General features: G+C 63.3%; 4 protein-coding genes across 4 annotated transcripts in view; 3 read left to right on the top strand and 1 right to left on the bottom strand.

Annotated features, from left to right (window-relative positions):
* Positions 1-1,281: 1,281 nt before the first annotated feature.
* CHLRE_04g212700v5 (uncharacterized protein) lies at positions 1,282-14,412 on the top strand. Its single transcript, XM_001698664.2, has 21 exons — positions 1,282-1,574; positions 1,675-1,724; positions 1,854-1,889; positions 2,197-2,330; positions 2,596-2,826; positions 3,101-3,209; positions 3,431-4,255; positions 4,525-4,710; positions 4,946-6,067; positions 6,308-6,424; positions 6,687-6,911; positions 7,170-7,278; positions 7,565-7,659; positions 7,990-8,282; positions 8,516-8,650; positions 9,189-9,337; positions 9,674-9,966; positions 10,334-10,464; positions 10,717-10,961; positions 11,383-11,633; positions 11,852-14,412. The coding sequence occupies exons 1-21, from the start codon at positions 1,484-1,486 to the stop codon at positions 12,815-12,817; spliced, it is 5,793 nt and encodes a 1,930-aa protein (XP_001698716.2). The 5' UTR covers positions 1,282-1,483; the 3' UTR covers positions 12,818-14,412.
* A 1,850-nt stretch (positions 14,413-16,262) lies between these two features.
* CHLRE_04g212801v5 (uncharacterized protein) lies at positions 16,263-19,251 on the bottom strand. The gene is made up of 6 exons (XM_043061620.1): positions 18,448-19,251; positions 18,188-18,261; positions 17,809-18,047; positions 17,481-17,675; positions 17,229-17,300; positions 16,263-17,032 (listed from the first exon to the last, which is right to left on the bottom strand). Exons 1-6 carry the CDS (start codon positions 19,053-19,055, stop codon positions 16,892-16,894), a joined length of 1,329 nt encoding a protein of 442 aa, XP_042925156.1. The 5' UTR covers positions 19,056-19,251; the 3' UTR covers positions 16,263-16,891.
* A 180-nt stretch (positions 19,252-19,431) lies between these two features.
* CHLRE_04g212800v5 (uncharacterized protein) lies at positions 19,432-23,737 on the top strand. The gene is made up of 7 exons (XM_043061619.1): positions 19,432-19,667; positions 19,739-19,939; positions 20,209-20,419; positions 20,555-20,773; positions 20,917-21,416; positions 21,577-21,847; positions 22,067-23,737. Exons 1-7 carry the CDS (start codon positions 19,540-19,542, stop codon positions 22,547-22,549), a joined length of 2,013 nt encoding a protein of 670 aa, XP_042925155.1. The 5' UTR covers positions 19,432-19,539; the 3' UTR covers positions 22,550-23,737.
* A 54-nt stretch (positions 23,738-23,791) lies between these two features.
* CHLRE_04g212850v5 (uncharacterized protein) overlaps positions 23,792-23,967 on the top strand; it is a 4,096-nt gene continuing 3,920 nt past the window's right edge. Inside the window, exon 1 of the mRNA XM_043061621.1 lies at positions 23,792-23,967. This exon is cut by the window's right edge and continues 503 nt beyond it. The gene's annotated coding sequence lies outside the window, so the exon portion shown is untranslated.

Here is a 23,967-nt window from a genome sequence, read left to right as displayed (position 1 = left end):
GCTCAAGTGCGGGTGCCAATACTCCATTAGCTGGTATGAGCATGTACGGGCGTTGCAGTAGGAGTGTAGGACAGTCGGCAAAGGACACACCCAGATGCCCCAGGGCGTGTTCCGCAGCGTTATGCACCAAATGTGCCGTAGGACTACTGCGTTCCGCCCACAGGCGTGCATGCTGGCGCCTGGCGGTTTCCACAAGCACTGCCCTTATTGTTCTCGGCTCGGTCCAGCCGGAGGGTGACGCGGCGCGGCCCCTGCGCCCTGCGTCACGTCTTGGTGTGTGCCTGGTGATGACGTGATGTCGACTGGCCGCCAGGCACCCACACAGCACGGTTCCGCACGGTTCCGCACGCCCCATGCTGGGTTGAGTCACCCGCTGGCTCTTGACACCCTTTCCCTGGTTCCTTTTGGGCTGTGTGCAAGGCAGGGGTTGGTGTTGGTGGCGCTTAACACAGCTGGGAATTCGTTGTGGCTGCGGGCACGTGGGCGCAGTGGCAGGGGCTTGCGCAGCCCGATCCCCAAACATCCACGAAGTCTGCCAGGGTACTCACGTATGGGATTTGGCTGTTGGCTGTTGGCTGCGCTTCATGGTGTGCAGCCCATGAAGACGCCTGTCATGAGTTGTCGGCCTATGTGATCTGCAGGACACACGCGCCGCGTGGCCCCGTCGGCGCCCACACCCCCAAAACATGAGAAAGCGTACATCCGATAGCCCCTTTCCACCAGGCTCATCAGCCTCATGTACTCGCCTGATCTCCTAACGTGCCCCAGGGAGCGACATGGCCAACCGCAGGCGTGGAAACGTTCAACAGTTACGAAGACTCTTAGTCTTAGGAAGGCGATCACGAGAGAATTGCGCAGCAGGGCAGGACCAGAGCGGAGGAACTCTGCTGGACTGGTGACGTCTGTGCTTTGTTGCAGTGCTTCCCTCATGCATCGGCTGGTGAAGTTCTGCTGGCGTGACCTTCAACAACGCCGGCTCCTGAAGGGCCGACGTGCCAAAGCTGTCCGACGTGCGCGTCGTAAGGTTCGAGGCAAGTGGGAACACCGGAACCCGGCGGTCACCCAACCGCAACTCGAGTTCGAGTCGCGTGCTCCTAAGACCGCTAAGGTTAACTGAGGCCAAAACTGCGAGCACAGAATCCAAGGCAGCGGAAAGGCACTGCTGTTAGCACCCGTCCCGTGGCGGCCTGTGACCGGTTGCGATGACCACGAAGATTGTCGCAGGAAAAAACCGGGCGTGACGCTTACATCGATGCGCTGTGAATGCTGTGAGATGTCCAAATTTTATGATACTGTTGCCTTGCAGTAGTGCCTATACACGTAGTTTCACAACGAAGCGTTCATCTGCACAATAATCGACAGCCCGCGCCAGAGCCCTGTCCTTGCTCTTATCGCTGTTCTTATAACCATGAATCATGCATAACATAGTAGGCTTCTGCTCTTAAGAGCAAAGCAACGTTGCGGCCACTGTAGGAGCGCCGAAATGGACGGGGAGGCCCAGGTCATACATAGCTGGGATGCGACGTCGACGCTGTGGAATCCGCTGACGCTGGACTCGCAGGCGGTGGGCGCAGGTCAGTTTGCAGAAGGAAGGAAGGTCCGAGTACGCCTGCTTTTCGGCGAAACCGCGTGTAGCAGCTGAGGGTAAAGCCTAATCGTGTATGTGATGACCAGGTTCCGCCCCCAATTCTCGAGGGCGCCGTGGAAGCGGGGCCCGATGTCAGGTGCGCTGGGGCAGGCTCAGGGCAGGCTCCTTGCTTTATGTATGGAAATCGTTGTTATCACATTTAGCAACATAGTAGCTATCTGTTTAGATTTTTGACGCCCTCTCGGAACTTGTTGCGCGCGGGCAGGTCGCTGGATGCGCTGAGTCGCTCCTGGATTGCAAGGTGAGGAAATTTGCTCCTCTTATCTGAACAGTTGCCGCTGCACCCGGCGCTACGAATCGGTATGGGTGCCCCGTGCTGCGCCCCGTGCTCTCTTGTGTCGGCTGCGCTTTTTAGTTGATGCAAGAGCGCAAGCTACGACATGGTTAAGGTGGCGCGGTGAGGGCGATGTTTAGTGTCCCTGCCAAAGTTGGGTCGGAAAGGTTGCCCTCCCCTGGTTTCCCTTGAACTCGGCCGTACCCCACGTCCCCGCCCACGTCCGCGTGTCGGCCCCGGCAACCCCGTCGAATTCCTCCGAAACCTGCCGCAGCCCTACTTCAAGCGGCACCTGGTGTGCCAGACGCACGCCATACTACCGGTAGTGGTGTTGGATGGTGTGGAGATGCGCTTCTGCCAACAGTGCGCCAAGTTTGAGCGCCTTACGGCCTTCGACTCTGGCAACAGGCAAGTAGGGTTGCTTTGAGATGGAGCGCTGCTCCAATTGCCAGCCGGAGGGCTCTGCGACAGTCCTGGGCAGACATAGGTCGTAATTGGGCGGGCCGGCGGAGAGGCAGCGCCACCACTCTTGAGTACCTTAAGCGAAACCGTGCTCACTCCTCAAGTGCCCCGCGAACGGCCCCGCCGTAACACCAGTCGAGGAGCCGCGAGCCCTCTCCACTGAATCTGAGCTCTGGGTATGCACCCATCCCCAACCATAAACAACAAACAGGAGCTGCCGCTTCCGCCTTACCCGGCGCAACCTGGCGAAGCAGAAGTCCCTGCAGGCCAAGGCGGCCGCGGCGCAGGCGGGAGGCGGCGGCGCCGGTGCGGCGGGACAGAGCCCTGACGTAGCTTGTGGCAAGGCCCGGGGCGGCAGCAGCAGCGAGCTGCAGGGATCTGGGTCATCGGAGGGGCGAGACACCAGGTCCAACGACGCGGACCCGGAGCCAAGTTCGCAGCGGTGCGTGTTGCGGGGCTGGCACGATGGCCGGATGGTCGCATGGTGGGATCATGGGATGGCAGGATGTGGGTCGGACACCGGCCATTGGCGCAACCCAAATGAAACCTGGGATGCGTGTGCCAGTGGATCGGTAGCGGCCCACACCGCTTCGCTCGAAGCGGCAGCTGCTGTTCACACGAGCGTGGGGCTCACGCAGCGTTAATTTCGTGCGGGTGCGCAGCCTTGGTGCCAGCGACTGACACTCCTCCTGGCCGGCTCCTCCTCTGCGATGCAGGCGCAACACACACGGCACGTCCGCGCCCTCGCCATCCAGCAAGCGCACGCGCCTGTCCTCGGAGCCCAAGTCATGCATGGCGGCGCACGCCTCCGGAAGCGCGTTGCAGGTGGGGGAAGTAAGGGCTGAGCGGCTGGGGAGGTACGGCGGTCCCACACTGCTGCAGCCACACACGCCTGTGCGGGCGCAACCGAAAGCGCACTGACGCAGCCGGAACCGCACTGGCGTAGCGGAACACGCAGGCGCAGTGACTCGGCACCGGCACCGTTCATTTCACGCACGCTCGCGCCTCGGACGCACTTGCATAACGCACCGCTGTTACGTCCGCAGGATGAGAGCCATGCAGACAGCCGCACGCCGGTGCCCAGCCACAACACCCACTCCGTGGGGGACGTCACGGATTTCGCCGCGGATGCACTTGCGCCCTTCGCCAGTGCCCTGCGACTGGATGGCGCCCCGCGCGCGCCCACCAGCTTAACTGCCGCCGCCGCCGCCGGCGCTGCCGCTGCCGGCGTGGCTGCTGCTCCGGCCGGCATGGAAGTGGCTGCAGCCGGCATCGCTGCGCCGCAGTGGGCAGCTGCAATGCAGACGCAGCAGCACCTGCTGCAGCCGCAACAGCTACCGCAGCAGCAGCAGCAGCTGACACAGCCTCAGCGGCCGCAGGCGCAACAGCTACTGCAGGTGCCGCCGCAACAGCTAGTGCCGGGGCTGCTGGGGCTTCGACCGAACCGGGAGGAGCCCTATGTGACTTTGGCGCAGGCGCCGCCCGTTTCCGAGGAGGCAGCCGCGGCCGCGGATGCGGCCGCAGGTGCGACCGGCATGGGCTCGGGTGGCCGTGGGTTCGGAGGCCGGAGCTCGGGTAACCGCGGTTTCGGTGGCACTGGCGCGGCGGCGGCGCAGCAGCATGTGCTCAATGATTACGATGCGCCCGGCGTCGGCGCCTGCAGGTCGCCGTTTGGTGACACGGATCTGTCGGCTCTGATGCAACAGCAGCACCAGCGGCACCAGCAGCAGCACCAGCAGCACCAGCAGCAGTCCCGCGCCCGTACCGGGCTGGGCCCGCGGGCGGCGGCGCTGGCGCTGGCAGGCTGCAGCGGCACCCTGAAGGCGGCGCGCGCGGCGTCCATGGATGCCAGCATCGCGACCGCGCTCAAGGTAAGGTGTGGATGCGGCTAGGATGGCGCGCGCATGCGCGCTGGGTGGCCACCGCAATGGGTGCCCGCCGCCGCCTTGACATGACGGCTTTGTGTTGGTTTGGGCTGCACGGCACTCGTTGCACGTGCCCATTGCCCAGCACCTACAATGTATCTAACCACATTTAGCAGTGCCGCCCACACGCCCACACGCACGAAGTCCTGGCCTCTCTCCCCGCCATCATCCTAACGGACCCGCCATCCCTGGAAACCGCATCCCCTACCGTGCAGTCGCTGTGCCAGCGGCCGGGCCTGAGCCACTCGGAGCGCGTGGCTCTCGAGTCGCTGCTTGGCCTAATGCAGGGCTGCGGCGGCGGCGGCCGCGGCGGCTCCTCCGGCGGCCTAACACTGCCCCCCATGGCTGACGGCGTGGCTCTAGACAGCCAGCTGGAAGACATCATGACAGACGTGCTTCATGTGCGTAATAGCCCAGCACCCATGTCGCTAGCCGTATGCAGCTAGCCGTGTATAGCTAGCTAGGTTAGCTAGCATGGCCATTGCTGTGAACACAGCCAGTCATCATCCCAGGCGCGGGTTCCCGGATGCTGCACGGCGACCGCACCCGCCGCGCTGCCCTCGGTTTCCTCGGTCTTGGGACCTAAATGACCTGTGCTCCAATCCTGCTGCATGCTCGTGTTCGAAATGCTCGCAGGATGACTCGGGCTGGTGTCAGGAGCTGCTCGCCAGCCCTGTGACCGCTCCCACGCACGCCGCGTCGGCGCCAGCGACCTGGGCTACCGCCTACCTAGGCCTAGACGGCGCCAACGGGATGCCCGGGTACCCGACCCTGCCTGGAGGCCAGGGCAACTACCCGCCCGGCGGCCTGGCCAGCACGCGCGACTCCACGACTGGCGTGCTGCAGCCGGGCGGCGCGGTCCGGGACGCCGCCGGCATGCGGCCGCACGCGCAGCCGCAGTGGCTGGCCCAACAGCAACAGCAGCAACTGCAGCAACAGCAGCAACAGCAGCAACAGCAGCAGGCGATCACCATGACAGACGGCAGCTGGGGCAGCGCCGACCCGGCCGGCTCCAGCGGAGCCCATGGCCGGCTGCACGTGAGCAGCGTGCATTGCGCTGTGGGGCCCATGGTTCCCATCATGCACGGGTCCTTTGGCGGCGCCGCTGCCATCCCCGCCGCCACCAACCTGGCCGCGGCGGCCGCGGTGGTCGACAACGCCAACCTGCCCATGGTGCCGGTCGCGTATGGCGACGCCAACCACAGCCGAACCGACATGCTGCCCCGCCCCTCCCTCGCCAGTTCGGCGGCGCAACTCCAGACCCACGGCTGGCCGGCCAACGGCCAGCAGCAGGCGCAGCACCCGCAGGGCAGCAACGCCTCACAACAGCAGCAGCAACAGCAGCAGCAGCAGCAGCAGCAGCAACTTCTCCTCTCCGCCAGCCCGCACGCCAGCACGCTGACCGACGCGCCCACGCCCAACGGCGGCGTGGGCGGCGCCAGCAGCGGCGTCTGCTACGCCATGCCTGTCTCCGCGGCCGCCGCAGCCGGCGCCAGCGGTGCCGCCAGCGCCTGTGGCTCCGGCCCTGCCATGCTGGTCGACGGCCCGGGTACAGGCGGCACGGTCCCGGCCACCGGCGGCACGGGAGCTGGCACGGCCAACACTGGGCTCAGCAGCGGCGACGGCGCCTGGGGCCGCGCGCTGGAGGAGCTGAATGCGATGTACGGCATGGATCCTGGTGGCGGCGCCGCGGCCTTGGCGGGCGTCGGCCAGGGCGGCACCATCTTTGACACCGATTACGAGAGCGACTATGACATGGTGTGTGGCGGGCCGTGTGTTGGTTGGAGAGTGGGAGAGGGAGCAGCAACGCCGGTAGCGGTTGCGGCGGCGGGTTGCCGATTGTGTGTCGCGAAATGTTCTCGCTCCGATTCAGGGGTTGTGAAGAAGGTGCGCAGGACACACGGAGCCGCAAAGGCTTTGCCCCTCGCACCTCCTCACACTGCCGCCCCTCCCCGTACGTGGCTACATGCCTGTCGTACATGTGTGCCTGCCGTACAGGTGCGGCTGTCGTACAAGCTGGCGGACTGCGACCCGTACAGCCTGGACCCCTCCACGCCTTTGCTGCTGCACCAGGTGGCGGCGCAGGGCTGCGGCAGCCTGGCCGGACCCATGCCGGTGCGTTGCCGGACCACCAGGCTTGTTTTGCTGCTGCCACCACAAGACAGCGCCGTTGCCTGGCCGCTGTTATCCGATGGCACTGCCGTGGCGTGTGCGGATTCTTGCGGAGAGCGCCTACGTTTCTGCGTACTTGCCTGCGTTAGGGCCCGAGCCTACTTCACGCCAGTGCGCCATCCGCGCCCCCGTCCGGCCATGCGCGCCCATGAGCTAACCCTCACGCCGCCGACTCGTCTTCGCTAACCTCACGACGTGGCCGCAGACCTCCGTGCGCCCTGGCTGCGTGCGTGTCGTCGCCCACGCCAGCGTACGGCGCAGCATCGCCGCTGACGCCGACAGCCAGCCAGCCCGGGACACCGGCCGTGGCGATGGGCTCAACGGCGGCGGCGGCGGCGGATTCAATGCGCGCGCCCCGGGTGTGCTAGCGGCGGTGCAGCAACTGGCGACGCTCAACGAAACCGGCGTGGTGCTGCAGGCGGGGAGCCAGGTAAGCGCGGGGTCATCGGGTGGCGGACTCGCTCTGCAGCTGTGTGTGGGGGTATAACGACTCGCTCTAGTCGGGTATGAATGTATGATAGCCCCGCGTTGAATGGCCGGGATGTCGCGGGGCAGTCGGTGGGGGCCTGCCGACGGGGACCAGACCGCCAGAGGGAGAGCACGGGGCCGGAGCTGTGCCTCGTGTGCTGCGCGGTCGACCTCACAGCGCCTCGGGTGTCTGGCCTTGCCCTGCTGTGTGTGCCCTCAGACCATCTGCGTCAACAAGGAGGGTGTGGAGGTGGCGGCGCCGGCCGCCTCGGTGCCGGCCGCACAGCTTGGGTCGCTGGTCCGCGCCTCAGTTGCAGCCGTGCAAATGGGTGAGCACCGCTTCGCATACATCTCGCCCATTCTCACGTGCGCCCGCCACTCCAGTGTTGTACACGATTCCGAGCGATGTTTCGGGGCGCTGTGCGTTTGGTTGCTGCGGCGCAACGGCGCGTTTTTCGCCCCAGCTTAAGCACCCCAATGCTGTGCACGGCACCAGGTGCTCTGGCACTGGCCCACCACCACTCACCCATTGCATGGCCCACCCTGCACCTGCCTATAACTTCGCTTCTTCCTATTTAATCATGAATGTAACCCTCTACCGATCCACTCGAACAGGCGCGCGCGGCAGCATCCAGCTGTTTGGCTCGGGCCTGGCGGCGCCCAACGTGGAGCTGTGGGGCCGCATGCACGGCGTGCACTACCAGCTGCAGGTGGGCGGGCGGGTGTGGGGAATTGCAAAAGATGGTGCAGAGTGGGGGAGGTCTTGGGAGGTCCTGTGTGGTGGGCTAGCCTATATACCGCAGGGCTATGCTAGGCGTACACGACACGCATGGAGGGAAAGGGGCAGGCCGCAATCCCGCTAAGCCCTCTTCACAACAGGAGGGCGCGTGCCGCCCGGGTCACACGGTCTCCCCCCACGACGTCATCGGTAACGACGCGGCTGCCATAACACTGAGCTGGTTAAAACTTCATTTCTTCTTGATTAACCATGAATGCAACCCCAATCAACGCTGCGTACACGACGCGCGCCGCCGCCGCAGGTCCAGCACGCCTCCGACACGTATGCGCTGGTGGCGCTGCCGCTGCTGCCCGCCTGCGGCCTCCTCACCATCGAGGCGGAGTGGGCCGCCGCCGCCGAGCCCGCCAGCCCCGCCGGCGCCGCGGCCTGGGCGGCCCCCGCCGCTGGCGCCCCGGCGGCGTTGGGCGCCGCTGCTGCCGGTGTCGGCGGCGCGGCGGCGGCGGTTCTGAGCGACTGGCTGGCGGTGGCGGTGGTGCCGTCGGAGCGCGTGGCTGCGGAGCTGAACGCGCTGCAGGGCCGCCTGCCGCCCGCCAGGTAGGATGGCGGCTTAGGGGTAATAAACTCCCACATATCAGAGATTGCGGACCGCATAGTGCTTTTACGGAAATTTCCGATCGCGTAGTGCCTTACCCCGCACCCTAGGTCGCAATGCTCTTGTCTGCTCTGCAACCCATCCCTCTCACAGACAAGCACACAGCCTGCTGTCCGCTTGAGCGTTCGCATGCACGGTGTCGACCCTTTCCCTTTTGGTGCTTTTCCCCACGCAGCCTGCGGCGGCTGCTGTGCGATGTGGGCAGCCTGCTGGATGTGCGGCCGCTGCTGGCGCAGCCCGTCAACGGCCTGTGCCCGGTGGTGGGCGCGGCGGTCGTGCCGCCCAGCAGCGGCTGCTCAAAAAACACCTGGTGAGGTTGGGATGCGGCGCGGGGTGCGGTGCGGGGTGCAGTGCGGGGTGCGGTGCGGAGGGTAGGGCTCGGGCGATTGGGGTGGCGGCGTGTTGTTCCATGCATGACAGGTAAGGCGATGGTTGTTGCTGATGCCGCCGCCACCTTGCGGCTTGAGCCCACGGCTATGAGTCCTGCATTTGCATACCCCACAACACACCCAGCCCCTTAACCCGACCTTCACACAACAACACGCACCGCAAACACCAAACGCACACACACAAACACACACACACACACACACACACACACACGTGAGCACATGCATGGGTTTGCACCCTTGAGAGCGTGTGGACACGAATCCTCCCTCGAGGTTAGAGTAGCGGGGGTTGCGCGATTTCCGGTTGGTAAGACCGGCGGCTCACCGCAGCAGGTATGCGAGGTAACTTCAGGTAACATCCGTAAACCGTCGCTTTGCTGCATCGCATACACTGTCTTTGCGCATCGTTTTCCTTGTGCTCTTTAACACACACACACACACACACACACACACACGCAGGCGGAGCTCCTCCTTGGACCAGGACGCAGTCTGCGGCGGCGGCGGCGGCAACCCGGACGGCCCTGGCGGCGGCGGCGACGGCCCCGGCGCAAATGACGACGCGGCAACCGTGGCGAGCGTGTTGGAGGGCTTCACCAGCACCTACAGCTGTGAGTCGTCGAAGTCGTCGTTGTTGTCATCGCAGCGGGGTCGTGAGTGGGGGGCTGTGGGTCCTTAGGTGGGTCCTTAGGAGGGTCCCCTCGGGGTTGAGGCGTGGACACCATCATCCAGCATCGTCTTTGGACACCAGCGTCGTCTTTGCCAGCAGAGGCCGTGTGTGCCAGTTCCTGCCCCGCGCGCAGCCCATGCTCCCCGTGCCTGCATAAGGCACCCTGTACGCTGGAGCCCCGTCCTTTTCGCACGCCTCAAACTTTAAGGCTCGCCCCGCTCCGCCGTCATTCACTCCGTCGTTCACTCCGTCTGCTCCCCCCCCCGGCCCCACACAGACACCGCCTCCACGCTCGCCTCAAACGATGGCCCCTCCAGCAAAACCACGCTGGGCGGTGCCACCATCGCAACCACCGGCCCCGGCACACACACCCGCGGGTCCAGCACTCTCGGAGCCAGCGGGCTGGGCACCAGCGCCAGCGTCACACATGCCAGCAGCGTCAACGCCAGCGTCAGCGCCAGCACGGCGGCGGGGCGCGCCTCTGCCGCGGTGGACCTGTCGGTCTTCATGGGCGCCGGCACCGCGCGCGGCCGCTCGACCATGGCCCTGCAGAACGTGCACCGCCTGTTGGTGCGTCGGCGTGGCTTATGGGTGTGGTTTGGGTGTGGCTTGGGTGCGACTGTTCGAGACCCGCTTTTGGGGGGTTGAATGGGTGGGTGAGTGGGTGGGTTGCAAGGATGTATGGAAACGTGGGTGGGTCGGCGTGGCTTATGGGTGTGGCTGCTTGAGACCCGCTTTTGGGGGGTGGGATGGCTGTGAACGGGGCGGGCGGGTGGCTTTGACTGGGTTTGGGGTGGGTGTGAATGGGCGGTGTGGGGTGGGCGTGACTGGGTGAGTGGGACTGGATGTGTGGGATTGGATGGGCCATCTACCTCCATGACTACGGTACCCGCAACCCGCTCTTTACCAATCCTGTGGGTCTTGGATAATCCTCCAGGGCTGCTTTGACACGTCCGAGCTGCTCACGAACGCCGACGACGAGACGGTGGTGGAGCGGCTGCTGGGCCCCGGCCCCGCCACAGCGCTGCTGAGCCGAGCCGTCAGCACCCTCACCTTCTTCGCAAACAGGTGAGACGCGGCGCGGCGGAGCCTCCCGGCAGCGTGCGTGCGTGCGTGTGGTGCAGCTGCGGCTGCGGCTGCGGCGATGGCGGTGGCTGCGGCGGTGGCTGCGGCGGTGGCTGCGGCGGTGGCTGCGGCTGCGGCTGCGGGTGTTTGTGTGCTTTGCTGCTTGGCGACAGCGTGCAGCCCCGCCCCGCCAAACCATCGCTCAGCCACCACACCCACAACACGCAACGGACGCGCTCCGACACCCCTGCGCAGGTGCATGGTGGACTCGGCTCTGTGTGTCGTGGCGGCGCTGTCGGAGCTTCACCGCGCCTTCCCCGACCTGCTGCGCGCCGACCTGGCGCCGCCGCCGCCGCCGCCGCCGCCGGCCGGCGGCCCGCAGCAGCGGCAGGCGCCGGGCCTGATGCACGCGGCGGTGCGGTGCCGCAGCCTGGCGCTGCTGCTGGCGCTGGCGCGATGCGGCGACGTGCTGGGCGAGCACGTCAGCATGGGCCGGCCGGGTGGGTGGCGGGCTGCGCGGCATGGGGGGTATGGGGGGGGGTGGCGGCGGGAGGGGCGTGGAGGGAGGGGTGCGGGGGGAGGGGTGCGGGGGGAGGGGTGCGGGGGGCGGGGCAAGAGGGGGCAGGCGCAGGAGGGAGCGCATGCGTGCATGAAGGGTGCAGCTGTACGCCATGAGGCCCTTGTTGGTGGTGGCTGTCTCGCTAGTTGGTTTTGCCTTCGCGCACCACCCGACTGCGCGTACATATTTGCACACGGTGCGGCTACCAACTCGGCATGCCCGCCTGCCTACCTGGCCGCCAGCTCGGCCTGCCGGCCTGCCGGCCTTGGCTCCTCTCCCGCGGCCCTTTGAGTCCGCACCAACCATCTTTGCAACCCCCTGGATCCGCACCAACCATCTTTGCAACCCCCCTGGATCCACAGGCCCCGGCGGCGTGACGCCCCTGCACCTGGCGGCGCTGCTGGGCCGCCCGCACGCCATCGCCGGCCTCCACCTGGCGGTGCCGGGCGTGCGGGAGCTGTGGCACACCGCGGCTGACGACACCGGCGCAACCCCCGCAGACCTGTTGGCGCGGTCGGCAGCCGCCGCCGCGGCCGTCGCTGGCGCGACGGCGGGCGGGGCCGCGGCGGCGGCGGGCGGGGTTGTGGGCGCGGTTGCGGGCGCACACGTGCAGGTGCGGCGGAGAGGGACAGGGAGGGAGAGGGGAGGGGCAAAGGGGGAAGACCAGGGTTGGCAAGGGCGGATACCGGTACGCGCGAAGCCGTGCGCGTTGTGGCCGACGTGGCCTGCTGTCAATAATGATGTCGTTACGTCCCTTCGCGTGCAATTGCTGCCCGTCTCGGTGAATCAACGTGCTATGTCACGGCGCTATCCCCATCCCCGTCTTTCCAGGGCTCCGCGCAGCAGCTGCTGCCTCTGCGGCCGGCCGGCGGCCGCGTGTCTGCGGCCGGCGGCCAAAGTGGCGGCCGCGCTCTGGCCGGCTTTTCCGCCGCTGGCGCGCCGCCCGGCGCCGCCGCGCCGCCGCCCATCCGCGTGCTTAATGCTGCACACGTGGGAGCCGGTGCCGTCACTGGCACTGTGGTCCTGTCGCCCGATCAGCTGTTGGGGGAGGAGCTCCCGTCGGACTTATCGCCGGTGTCGACGCCGACACGTGATGGATCCCCGCCGACACGTGATGGCAGCTTCCTACGGGGTCCGGCAGGGAGCAGCCACCCGGCCACGGCCTTGTTTGCGCCCTTGCCGGCGCCAGCGCCGCTGATCCAGACCGCGACGTCGTCGCAGGTGCAGTCGGCAGTGGCAGAGGCGCTGGTGCACCTCCCGGCGCCCTGGGTCAGCGGTGGCGACGGGGTTGCCTGCGACGGCTGCGCCGGAGGGGACGCGGGCGGCGGCGTGCCTGCGGCGGTGGTCGAGCGTGAGGGGGCAGCGCCGGTGGAGCCCGAGACGCCGGTACAGGTCCAGGAGGCAGCAGGGCAGGAGCAGGAACGGAAGCTGGGAGAGCTGGAGGTGCTGGATGTGGCGGCGGGTGTGCCGATCGGCGCTGTTAACATCGGCGCCGAGCAGCAGCGCTTGTCGGAGACTGAATCGCATTCGGCAGCTGCAGCAGGGGGGCTAAGCAAGGCGGAGCCGGAGGAGGACGAGGAGGCGGTTGCCTCTGAGGCGCGGGCTGGGCCGCTGCCGACCAAGGCAGCGCCTGCGGCTGAGGCCGCCGCTGCCGCCGCTTCCAGCGGCACCACAGGCGCCGCCAGCGAGCGCCCCGCGATTGAACCGGCGGTGGCGCTGGCGGTGTTTGCGCTGCTGGTGGCGCTGTTGCTGAGGCAACTGGCATCGGCATGGAGCTGGTTCAGGGTGGGGGCTTGAGCAAGGGAGAGGCGGGGCGGGGGGCGGAGAGCGCGCCGTCCGCGCAAGACGGGAGAGGGATAGCCACATATACGTGTGTATGAGAGCAGTGCGAACAGCGGGGGCTGGGTGGGTGTTTCCACCGCTTTTAACAAGCACAAAGCGACAGCGGACGGGGGTCGCGGGTAGCCCCGTCCATGCAAGCCGGATGGAGCGCTTGGATCATGACGTGTGTGTGTGCTGTGCATTGTGGACGTCCAGTGGGGACAGGCATTAGCATGACCATGGGGATGGAGGTTGGGATGTGGATGGGGATGGGGATGGGGGCACAGAGGCATATTTGTGGCATGGGGCTAGGTGGCATCATTGCTGCACCCCTTGTGTGCGTTAGTGTTTTGCGGAGCCAATCCGCTGTTCATGGCTTAGCGCATTTCATTCTGCAACACATTCAGGCGAGTAAATTGCAACAAGGCGTGTCGTTTCCCGCGGCTACTCTTGTTATTGTGGAGGCATGTCAAGCAGGGTGTTGAGCGTGATGTTTAGCACGGCACTTGCTGAATTTGGTCGGGGTGTTTCGGCCACTGTGAAGCACAACAAGGCAGTCGCCGCGTCCAAACGGGGCTGTCCTTGGTAGACGTATTTGTGCATGTCAGCCAAAGGCGCTGCGTTATGGTAGGCGGGGATGAGGTCTCGGACGAGCGCATGGCAGCCCAGATGCTCATCTTCGAACTGTGGGGATATTTCCCTTCTTTCCTGCGGCACCCTTGCATGGACTGGGCCTGATGACTACTACGGTATTAATGTGTAGCGCTGTAGTTTGCTTGGGCTTGGAGAGCACTCGGCACACTCTGCATGGTTGCGATGCTGCGCACGCGAGCATGTATGTGGAGCAAGCTGTGGAGGACCATGCAAGATGGAAGCATTGCCGCGCGCACGTCTTCTGAAAGTGGCGAAAGGGATGAGTCATAGCACCACATAGCTGGCGGCGATGGCAACCATTAGACGACAGGCAGATTATGCCGGAAGCGCACTGCTTGCATCACGTTTCCTGATCGCAGCTGGCGCAAATCACGAGTGTCAGACATCTAGTAAGCATTTCGAAACCTTCGGCCTTTGCACCAACGTAACGTGGCGGCACGGCCCACTTTTACGCTTGAGAGGGAGAGGCATTGTGCTGTCTGGTCGCAGCATAATAAGTTGTTGTTGATGCTGGTGCTATATGTCTCGCACGATTAAGGCATGAGTGATGCAGTCAACCTTTCATGGCAAGGTGACGTTAACGATTATGGCGAGGGGCAGCGGCAGCATCGAAGCAGAGCGGGTGAGCTGCCTCCGCTTAGGTGAGGGCGCCCGCTCGATCGATCTGTCGCTTCACTTTCATACGGCTTTAGCCGCTTTACACGATTAATTGCGGTGCAAGCACACTTGTGGTGCTTGCTGGCCCAACAGGTGGGTGCGATGGGACAAGACAAGGGGCAGGTTGGCGTAGTCCCGTAGTGTGCAGCGTGTTGTGGGGAATTCTGTTGCACTGCGGTATTCTGGCCCAACTGGCTGTAGCTGGGTAGCGCACAAACGGCGATACCGTCATGCTAAGCCAGGTAAAGACAATAATTCCCTTTTGAGATGGTCGGCTGCAGACAAGAGGTCCTTCCAGATCACACCACGCAACGCTTACACATGACCTCACTCCGTACAGCCACATACTCGTCATGTCTGGATGTCATCCGTCTCAAAAGGGCCACACCCATACAGCCACCTGCGCGGCCCGTCCCTTTCCACAAACAAAATGGCAAAGCTCCAAATATCCGGGAGGCAGCGAAACAGAAGAGGGGCTTGGTAGCCGTGCCGCGGGGCAAAGACCTATCTCCGTTTAGGCCCCCGTGCGGCACGGCCTGGCGGCGCCGGTCACGGCCGCCGCCCACAAAAGTCTGCCCGGCCGGCTTCTCAACACGCCGGGCAGCAACTACCCCCCGGATACTGTGTAGCATAAACAGTAACGCCATTGCAACAGTAAGACCCCTCAACGCCAGCGGGCACTTTCCAATCAGACTTGCAGGGTGGGCGGGTGGGTAAGCAAGTCTGGCCAATACTCAATGCGAGTCAGTTGTGCAAGACTAGTGAAAAGCTGCTAAAAGCCGGCCACATACCGCTCGCGGTAATGCCGGCAATAAATCAAAGACAACTGGACTGAGCTGCTGAGGCTGCTCATTGCCCACCCAAGGCTCCAGGGCCAAACCGGCACGCCCCATGTCCTCCGCACTCCACCCACCTCAAACACAACGCATGAAGCGGCCCAGCAGATAGGAATGCAGTTGATTGGAGGAAGTATCGACATTACTTCTGCTGTTGATAGGATGAGCAAGCTAGTGGGAAAAGCAATGGGAAAGGCGTTTGAGGACAGGTCGGACACAGGTGGTAAGGCATGCCCTTGGTGGAGCGAAGATTGTGAGAAAGCTCGGGAGGTGATGTTTGGAGCCCGCCGACGTGCTGATGGCTGCGACAGGAACGGAGAGGAATGGCAATCCTTTAGGGAGGCTAGGCGTGAGTACCATCGTCAGAAGAAGATTGCACGCGCTGTTTACGAAGATAAGCTGCTGCGGGTTTTCCTGAAATCATGCCGGCACGATCATAAGAAGCTTTGGCGTATGTTAGGAGATGAAGCCAGAGGCTCTTGTTGCATTCAAGACGGGACCATTTGGACGAAACACTTTGCCTCTCTGCTACACGCGGGTGACGGGGACTTCCCTATTGAACGGGTCCACAGTGCGCTACGGTATGTTAACAACTGTTTGTTTGCTGGTCAGACGAGTGCCGGGGCCCCAAGCGGACAGCTACCGCCTTCAGCCCTTTCTATACTTAATGATGACATAACGCTTGAAGAAGTGACTGTGGCGTTGCGTAGATTGCCAAACGGGAAGTCGGCGGGCAATGAGTCTGCACCTGGTGAATGTTACAAGTATGCACGGAAGCTTCGACAGGCTGACGATGATCCTGGGGCACCGGAGATTCATAGGCTTGCACCTATTCTGCGGATTCTATTGCAGCACATTTTCGAGACTGGTAATTTTCCCGCCCAGTTTACGACAACGCTTGTCACACCGGTGTTCAAAAAAGGAGACCCGACTGTCCCAGGCAATTACCGTGGCATCGCCGTAGGAGGTGCATTGGCCAAACTGTATGCGTCTGTTCTCTTGAAGCGTCTTGTGACTGTCTGTGAGAAGCAAGGCTTGAGGCACCCTGCACAAGCTGGTTTTAGGAACGGTTTTGGTACTGCTCACCACCTGTTCGTTAAACGCGTATTGACTGAAAAGCATGGCCACTATAACAACGGGAAACCGCGTCTGGGCGCGTCTGGGCCGCGTCTGACCTGTGAGACGCGGTGTCAGACGCGCCGAGACGCTGCGCGTTAAGGGGGAAACGCGGGGGAGACGCGGGAGAGACGCGATGGGGACGCAACCAGAAACAGTGAAGCGGGGCACCATTGCAGATAGCGCGTTTCACTGCGTCTGCGAGACGCAATGGAACGCGAGTCGTGACGCGGTACAATTGCATGGAGAGCGCGTCTTAGCTAACGCGATGCGTCACACCAGACGCTAGCCTGATACCCTAGACGCGCCGCGTCTCACACACACGCGATGCACGAGACGCACTGCGTCTTGAGACGCGATTCGAAAACAGAAACACGGGGGAACCGTACAATCCACGGAGAAACACATGAAACTCTTCATTCCAGAGCACGTTACACTGCCTCTATCCCACATCTGCGGCGGACCCTGGCTGCACACATGTTTCAGGATTACCTGAACCGACCATCTCACTCGCTTTCCACGCAACTACGATCTGACAGTAAGTGCATCACAGTCAAAGGCGCTCTGTCGCCCATCACAGTCTCACTGTCATGCACATGCAGCACAGCAGTCCTCAAATGCCACTCGCTCATGCTGGAGTGGATGTCTACACAGGGTCCAAACATACTACCGCTAGGTGGTCTACACAGGGTCCAAACATCCTAATGCTCGGTAGCTAAGTCCAGAATAAGCCGTACTAGGCCTAGTCCGAACATTGTACAATCCATGTAGCACCAGCATCGGCAGTCTACTTGCCCCTGGCGGCCTTGCCCCTGGCGGCCTTGCCAGCCTTCGCGGCCGGAACCTTGGCAGCCTTGCCCTCAGCGGCAGTCTTGGCATCGGTCTTGGCCTTGGCAGCCGGGGCTACCACCTCATCGCCCTTGTGCTTCTGCATGGGATGGGGGCGTAGGCGCAACAATGATTCGCCATCATAAATTGGTGAAAGAAAACACGCAAGAGTACACTGGCGTAGACCAAGAACCACATGCATTAAGAATGCATTCTGCTGAACCCCACCCGAGAGCACCAACAATGCTGCCACACACACCCTGAACCAGACGACGGAAGCTCGATCCCCCATTCACCTTAGCTGGCGCCTCGGCCGTCCTCTCATCCTTGCGCTTCTTCGCATCCGTCCGCTTCTTGTCGCCCAGCGCCTGCATGACAGCAAGTGTGCCGCAATGCTGTGAAAGCGAACTTGCACGACGGGACGGTCCGTCCGCAGTGGTGCCTGGCACCTATGCCGCAAGGGACCATCTCCAGTGCAGAAGTAAACGACTTACGCAGCGAGCCATATTAGACGACGCGCGCAGAGAACATGATCACAGTGGTCTTACCTTCACGCGCTCGGCACCCGCCGCGGCCAGCTTGTCGATGGCGCCTGGGCTGGACTGGGGCATGGGCGGGGGCATGGGCGGGGGCATGGGCGGGCTGGGCTGGGGTGCGGCGGCGACGTCGACGGCGCCTGTGGACCCCAGAGAGGAGCGCTTGGTCTTTGAAGAGAGGCCGCTCAAGGCCTTGGCCAGCGGTCCCTGCAAGAAGCAGCAGAGTTGTGTAAGCGCAACAGACATTCACCAACAACCGCGCCTGGTCATATCAGCAGTAAGGATGCGCTCGTAAGCGAAGCACGCACTGACAGTCTGGCTATGTAAGAAAGTAACCCACCAGAAGGCCCCCGGCGTCGATGGCACCGTAGGACACCTTGGCGTCCTTGACGCTCGCGGAAGCCCGGCTTGGCAGCAAAGACTCAAGCTCCTTGCAAAGACCGACCTCCTCTTCCGTCAGCGTCTGCTTCTCGCCAGCCGTGAAGCGCACAGGGTCGCGCTTGTAGCCGTCCCACATCTTGCCCCACTGGCTGCGCCATGCGTTCTTGTACCAGCCACGCTCATTCTTGGGCTGGTTCTCTGCAAGCACGCGGTGGAGGATGGAGGATGGAGCAGAAGGTCCAGGTCAAACTGACGCAAAGTCTGCCTCTCGCGCATGTCTCTCAACGCACTCATTGCAAGGTGCTTATACAGTATATACAATTAGAAAGCAGACTCACTGTCCTTGACAGCGCGGGCGGCTGCGGTCGTCTTCTCGTAAGTGGTGCGCTTGGCGTTGAAGTCGGTTGCCTTCCTGGATATGTTGTGAAAGAGTAGTAGGATGAAGCAACATTATGTATAAAGAATTAACTACGGTCAGTTCAACAAGTCAACGCGGTCAAGTCCACTCTCATCCCCCTATTCCTCATCGCTCATGCTACTGACATTCCTCCGCATTCTAGCGTCCTTCCCATGCCAATACAGAAGAACAAAAACTCACTTTGTCCAGTCGGCCTGGAAGTCTTCGCGCGACAACGTGATGCCTCGCTTCAGGCTCCAGGCGTAGGCCGCGGCCATCTTGTCTTGCCAATACTTTTTCAACTCGCCATTGGCGGCCAGTCTGGTGTTGAGCAGGCGGGGGCCTTCGCCAGGGCCGCGCTTGGCGAAGGGGTAGAAGCGACGGACGGCCTCCATGAACAGCGCGGAGTCCGGCGTTCGCACGCGAGTGATGGGCTCTTTCGCGTTGCTCTTCTTGGGCTTCTTGATGGGGTCCTGCTTGGACTCGCGCACAATGGTGAGGGTCAGCCTCTGCTTCTCCGCATCCCACGAGGCGCAGGGAAGGGGGCAGGCGGGCCCGTCAGAGCCGCTGGCCAGGTACTCGAGAGCAAACGCCAGAACCTGCTCCGGCGAATAATACTCCACGGGGTCCTCGGGGTCCTCGGGGTCCACAGAGAGCTTGTAATTGACGGTGGAGTCCGTCTCGGGGAGAAGATCCCCCCTGAACGTTTCAGGCTTAGTTCCAGGCGAAATCGTTGTCGCCCACTGATGGTAGACTTTGTTGGGATGGTCGGGATCCTTGATAAGGAGCTTGCAGACACGGGCGACCATGTTGGATGGTTGTGAGGTAGGGTAGTGCACGAAAGCCCTCTCTTGCAATTTAAAGCGCATTCAAACGATGGATTCCATCTCCCATCCCCGTTTGACTCAGGTCGGAGGCCAATTCAAACGGGTGAATCCAAAGGGTCCCCTCGAGTCCCTGGGCATCATCACCTTCTTGGTGTTTTTGAACACCTTCAATTTCAACACCTGCAAAACTGCTACGTATCGTTTGTAAAGGGAGGGACTGGTAGGGGTAGGGTTTTGCGCATGGGGCGGGGGCGGGCCGGTGGTGGGCGATAGCCAGAGACACGCGTTTGGGCTCGGCAAATGGTGGGGCATAAACAATATAAGCAAGAGTACATAGTAGCAGCACTGACTGCCACGGAGTTACAGGCGCGCCGACTTTGCCACCCAGGGCTCCGGGTGGCAACGTCGCGTTGAACGGCGTTCGCGGGCCCGGTGCCTCTTGATTTGGAAGAAGCACCTAATAGGAATGGAGCCGTCTAGCTCGGAAGAGGTTGGCCTGGAGCAGGGCGAGGCCCGCAAGGATTTGGACATAACTGAGACGGTTTTGAAGAAGGGGACGCTGTCGCTGTCATCTGATGAGGCCGTAATAGTAAGGTGAGATTTGAGGAGGGGAAGGGGGACACTCGCGGGACTTCCGCAAAATCACATGCGGGCTGCATGTGCAGGGCGGCACTTGCGAGGGCCGGCGGCGTTGTGCGGCTGGACATGCCGGGCATGCCTAAAGCCTCATGCCTCGCGGCACGAGTCGAGGAGGAGCAGCGGTGGAGGAGGGATCCTTCCAAGGCCGCCCACCGCGGGTGCCCCCCAAGGTTCCTGTTGGCGCTGGGCGAGAAGTGGAGGCGTCACGGCCGGGAGGAGCTCGTAAGGTGAGGCTGGGGGGAGGTACAGGCCATGGTTGGGAGGGCTTGGATGGATGGGCTGTGGTGGCCGGGGTACGTCACATCGCCGGAGGCGGGCCTGGATTGGGCGGAGGCCTCAGATGGGGCATGGCGGGGGGGAGCGGGGGCGTCCGGGGCCGACCGGGCTAACCCGAATTGGAAGGGGCTGCCCGGAGCACGGATGTGGGGGCTCAGGCCTCGGCGCGAGGGGCTGGGCGCGCTGACTGAAATCCCACACAATCCGCCGGCTCTCGCAGGGAGCTAAGAAGGGCCAGGGAACGGGGGGACAAGTTGACGCTTTTCGCCGGCATTGCGGATAAGCTGGTACGGCTGGAGCTGCCACCCATGGCCAGGCCCCAGGCAATGGGCGATGAGGTGGGGGATGTGGCGCCGGACGTGGAGGAGAGCATCATGGGCATGGTGGAGGACAACGAGATCGTGTCCCTGTCCGCGATCCTGGAGCTGAAGGTGCGCAGCCGGGATGGGGCGGCAAGGCCATAGGGTGCACGTAATGTGGACATGCATGCATGCACGTGATGTGGCGTCGATGGCAGGCGGGCCTGGTCGGCATGCGTACGCCCTCATGCACGAATGCCTGCACAGGGCGCGTGCCTGGAGGAGGGGGAGTCCGGTGGCGTGGAGGATGGGCGGCCAGCTTCATCGACTACGGCAGCAGCCGCGGTGGAGGGCACTGCGGTGGCTGCACCACCATTGAATGTGGTGACGCCAAAGGAGGGAATGGCTGATGTGGAAGCAGCAAGCAGTGGTGCTGGTGCTGCCCGCTCTGGCACTGATGTTGTGACAGACCTGCCGGAGCCCGGGGTGAGGGGGGAACTTTGGGTATCTGTGGTGTGGGACCGCCATTACCCCAGGCCCCCCAACAGGCCGCGTGTGCAGGGGTCCTGAGCACTGCAATTGTGTGTTGGATGTCTTGAATGCCATTTGTGACCGTGTGTCCGCACCAGGTTGCTGCTGGAGAGCTAACCGATGGCACCTTGCTGAGGGAGCTGTACATCGCCCTGCGAGTCCCCGATGCCCTCCGCGACCTACTGCGAGGCAACGTGCGGCAACTGCGGCCGAACGTGCTCGACGCGTGCAATGCGCGCGCCAAAGCTCGTGCGGCGTTGGACCTGGAGGCGCAATCTGCGGGGAGACCCCGCACATCAGCGGAGCTAGCGCTGACCGTGTACTGGGACATGACGGGCAGGGCATGCCTGTTCTGGATTGACATGACGGGGACTGACGGCGTGTTCAACCCAGTCCTCCTGGTCCTGTATGTGCCGGGGCCGGTGATGCAGAGCAAGTACCCGGTGTTGGTGCGAGCGGCGCGCAACATGCAGCGGCGCCTGATGGAGGCGCAGACGCTGAAGAAGGTCCCCCGTGGTCGGCTGAAAGAGTGTGGCGGCGAAACTCACATGGCAGGCTACCGGCATGTGCAGACCAACAAGGCGAGCCGCGTGACCATGTGAGTGGCATGGGACTGGCAAGCGATGGCAGGGAGGGAGGGGCGTGCGTAGCGGTGGTGGAGCGGAACCTGAGGGGAAATCCAGGGAGGCGAGGGCTTTGGGCGGCGTTCGGGATGGCTTGGCAACAGATGCAAGGTGCACGGCCTGATTCCTTGACAGGTATGCGCACACATCGAGGAGCCACGAAGCGCGGGTGGTCATTGGTGCGTTCGGCCTGTGCATCGCCATGCTGCTGCTGGCGATGTGGGACTACCTCGTGACGAGCGCGAAGGAGACCGTCGCGGGTACGCCTGCAATCCTGGCGACAGGGGCGCCATGGGGCCTGGTTCCGGTTGGGCTGGACTACTTCACACACCCGCATCTGGACCCGGACGACGCAACGCCAACTGTCGTGTTCCTGGCTCTGTGGAAGTCGGCAACAGGGCGCCGGGTGAGCTGCCAGGCGTCAAGGGTTGGACGAGCTGGTGGGGTGGAGAAGGGACCCGGCGGAACGTTTTTGTGGCCGGGTGGAGGAAGGATGCAAATGCCAGCCAGGGAGCATTGCCCTGACCAAAGCCGGTGCTTGACAATTTGGGCGTGGGCTCGCTGGCGCGCTTATGGGTATGGCCCTGGCCTGCTGTATGACAGCTCACCCCTCATCGCCATGCAGTGCAAGGACTTCCTGGACGATGTGGAGCGTGCGGCTCATGTCAGCCGCAACCTGTTCACATTTGGTGGGGTCAGCGCCTACACCCGCACCCAGGACAGCGACCTGCTGGTGTTCGACGCGCGGCAGGTGGTGCACGGTGCTGACTTGCGTGTGCCACTTAACGCTAAATTCGATGAGGCGGGCATGCCGTGCGGCGTGACGGTGGGCTCTGGCGTTGTGTCACGCCAGTCTGATGTGAAAGTGGGGAGGGCCGAGGCACGTGGGCGGTTGGAGTTGGCGGCGGAGGGCAAGACCGCATCTCTGCATGTCATGTGCAAGCGCGGTGAGGAGTTTGAGGCGGAGATCCTGCGCATGGCCGCAAGCGCGGGGTGTGAGGCCGAGGCTGGATGTCATCCGCCATCCCAGAAGCGGGCTGCGGGTGCGGCCCTGCCACAGTCAGCTATCAAGGGCCGCCGGGCGCAGGGCAGTGGTGGGAAGTGCTGAGCGGGCGGATCAGCCATGCACGGCTGGTCGCAAGCATGTATCGTTGTTGTTATGAGTTCCATAGGTAAACAAACAAGAGGCCGGTAGATCAATACTGTACTGATGGGAAACTTGTGTCTCAGATGCTGGGAAGCTTCCGGTGCAGGGCTGCGTGCGCTGTCGGCAGCCGGGAAGTTTTCTTTAAAGGCGGGAAGGGGGCTGAGGCTGCATCGTCATACGGCACCGGTGCAGGGCTGCGTGCGCTGTCGGCAGCCAGGAAGATTTCTTTAGTGGAACGGCGGGAAGGGGGCTGGGGCTGCATCGTCATACGGCACCGGTGCAGGGCTGCGTGCGCTGTCGGCAGCCGGGAAGATTTCTTTAGTGGAACGGCGGGAAGGGGGCTGGGGCTGCATTGTCATACAGCACCGGTGCAGGGCTGCGTGCGCTGTCGGCAGCCGGGAAGTTTTCTTTAGTGGAACGGCAGGAAGGGGGCTGGGGCTGCATCGTCATACAGCACCGGTGCAGGGCTGCGTGCGCTGTCGGCAGCCGGGAAGTTTTCTTTAGTGGAAAGGCGGGAAGGGGGCTGGGGCTGCATCGTCATACGGCACCGGTGCAGGGCTGCGTGCGCTGTCGGCAGCCGGGAAGTTTTCTTTAGTGGAAAGGCAGGAAGGGGGCTGGGGCTGCATCGTCATACAGCACCGGTGCAGGGCTGCGTGCGCTGTCGGCAGCCGGGAAGTTTTCTTTAGTGGAAAGGCGGGAAGGGGGCTGGGGCTGCATCGTCATACGGCACCGGTGCAGGGCTGCGTGCGCTGTCGGCAGCCGGGAAGTTTTCTTTAGTGGAAAGGCGGGAAGGGGGCAGGGGCTGCATCGTCATACGGCACCGGTGCAGGGCTGCGTGCGCTGTCGGCAGCCGGGAAGATTTCTTTAGTGGAACGGCGGGAAGGGGGCTGGGGCTGCATTGTCATACAGCACCGGTGCAGGGCTGCGTGCGCTGTCGGCAGCCGGGAAGTTTTCTTTAGTGGAAAGGCGGGAAGGGGGCTGGGGCTGCATCGTCATACGGCACCGGTGCAGGGCTGCGTGCGCTGTCGGCAGCCGGGAAGTTTTCTTTAGTGGAACGGTTGGCGGCCCCGGAAGACACAAGCCCAGAAGACATCATCATGTTACAGACTGCATCAGCCGCGTGAGCGGCTACCCAACTTGCACTGCTCCTTGCCAATCACCATCATTGGTTGGCAACTGAGAAAACAAGTGGTACGTAATGAAGTAACTTTTATTCTCGTCGAGCTTGCAGCGCATCACCTTCGAGTCAATGGCTTGCAATAGCACGGGGAACGAGTTCAGGAACGTCTGCTGGCGTTCTTGGTTGGGGGTTGCCTTGCGGCGACTAAAGTCTGCAGCATAGTACAACGACTGCGGCCGTACCACCTCCACCTTAGCAA

This window comes from Chlamydomonas reinhardtii, chromosome 4 (genome assembly GCF_000002595.2).
Source record: "Chlamydomonas reinhardtii strain CC-503 cw92 mt+ chromosome 4, whole genome shotgun sequence".
Lineage (NCBI taxonomy): Eukaryota > Viridiplantae > Chlorophyta > Chlorophyceae > Chlamydomonadales > Chlamydomonadaceae > Chlamydomonas > Chlamydomonas reinhardtii.
This window is presented reverse-complemented; position numbering and strand designations above follow the sequence as displayed.

Excerpts from the sequence above, each read along its gene's own strand:
- CHLRE_04g212801v5 (XM_043061620.1), bottom strand. The coding sequence starts at position 19,055 with ATGGTCGCCCGTGTCTGCAAGCTCCTTATCAAGGATCCCGACCATCCC. Across the intron at positions 17,301-17,480 it reads CGGGTGCCGAGCGCGTGAAG|GCGCTGGGCGACAAGAAGCG; the intron begins GTAAGACCACTG and ends GCTGTCATGCAG. Across the intron at positions 17,033-17,228 it reads CGGCCGAGGCGCCAGCTAAG|AAGCACAAGGGCGATGAGGT; the intron begins GTGAATGGGGGA and ends CATCCCATGCAG.
- CHLRE_04g212800v5 (XM_043061619.1), top strand. The coding sequence starts at position 19,540 with ATGGAGCCGTCTAGCTCGGAAGAGGTTGGCCTGGAGCAGGGCGAGGCC. Across the intron at positions 19,940-20,208 it reads GGCCGGGAGGAGCTCGTAAG|GGAGCTAAGAAGGGCCAGGG; the intron begins GTGAGGCTGGGG and ends CGGCTCTCGCAG. Across the intron at positions 21,848-22,066 it reads AGTCGGCAACAGGGCGCCGG|TGCAAGGACTTCCTGGACGA; the intron begins GTGAGCTGCCAG and ends ATCGCCATGCAG.
- CHLRE_04g212700v5 (XM_001698664.2), top strand. The coding sequence starts at position 1,484 with ATGGACGGGGAGGCCCAGGTCATACATAGCTGGGATGCGACGTCGACG. Across the intron at positions 1,725-1,853 it reads GAAGCGGGGCCCGATGTCAG|GTCGCTGGATGCGCTGAGTC; the intron begins GTGCGCTGGGGC and ends GCGCGCGGGCAG. Across the intron at positions 2,331-2,595 it reads GCCTTCGACTCTGGCAACAG|GAGCTGCCGCTTCCGCCTTA; the intron begins GCAAGTAGGGTT and ends AACAACAAACAG.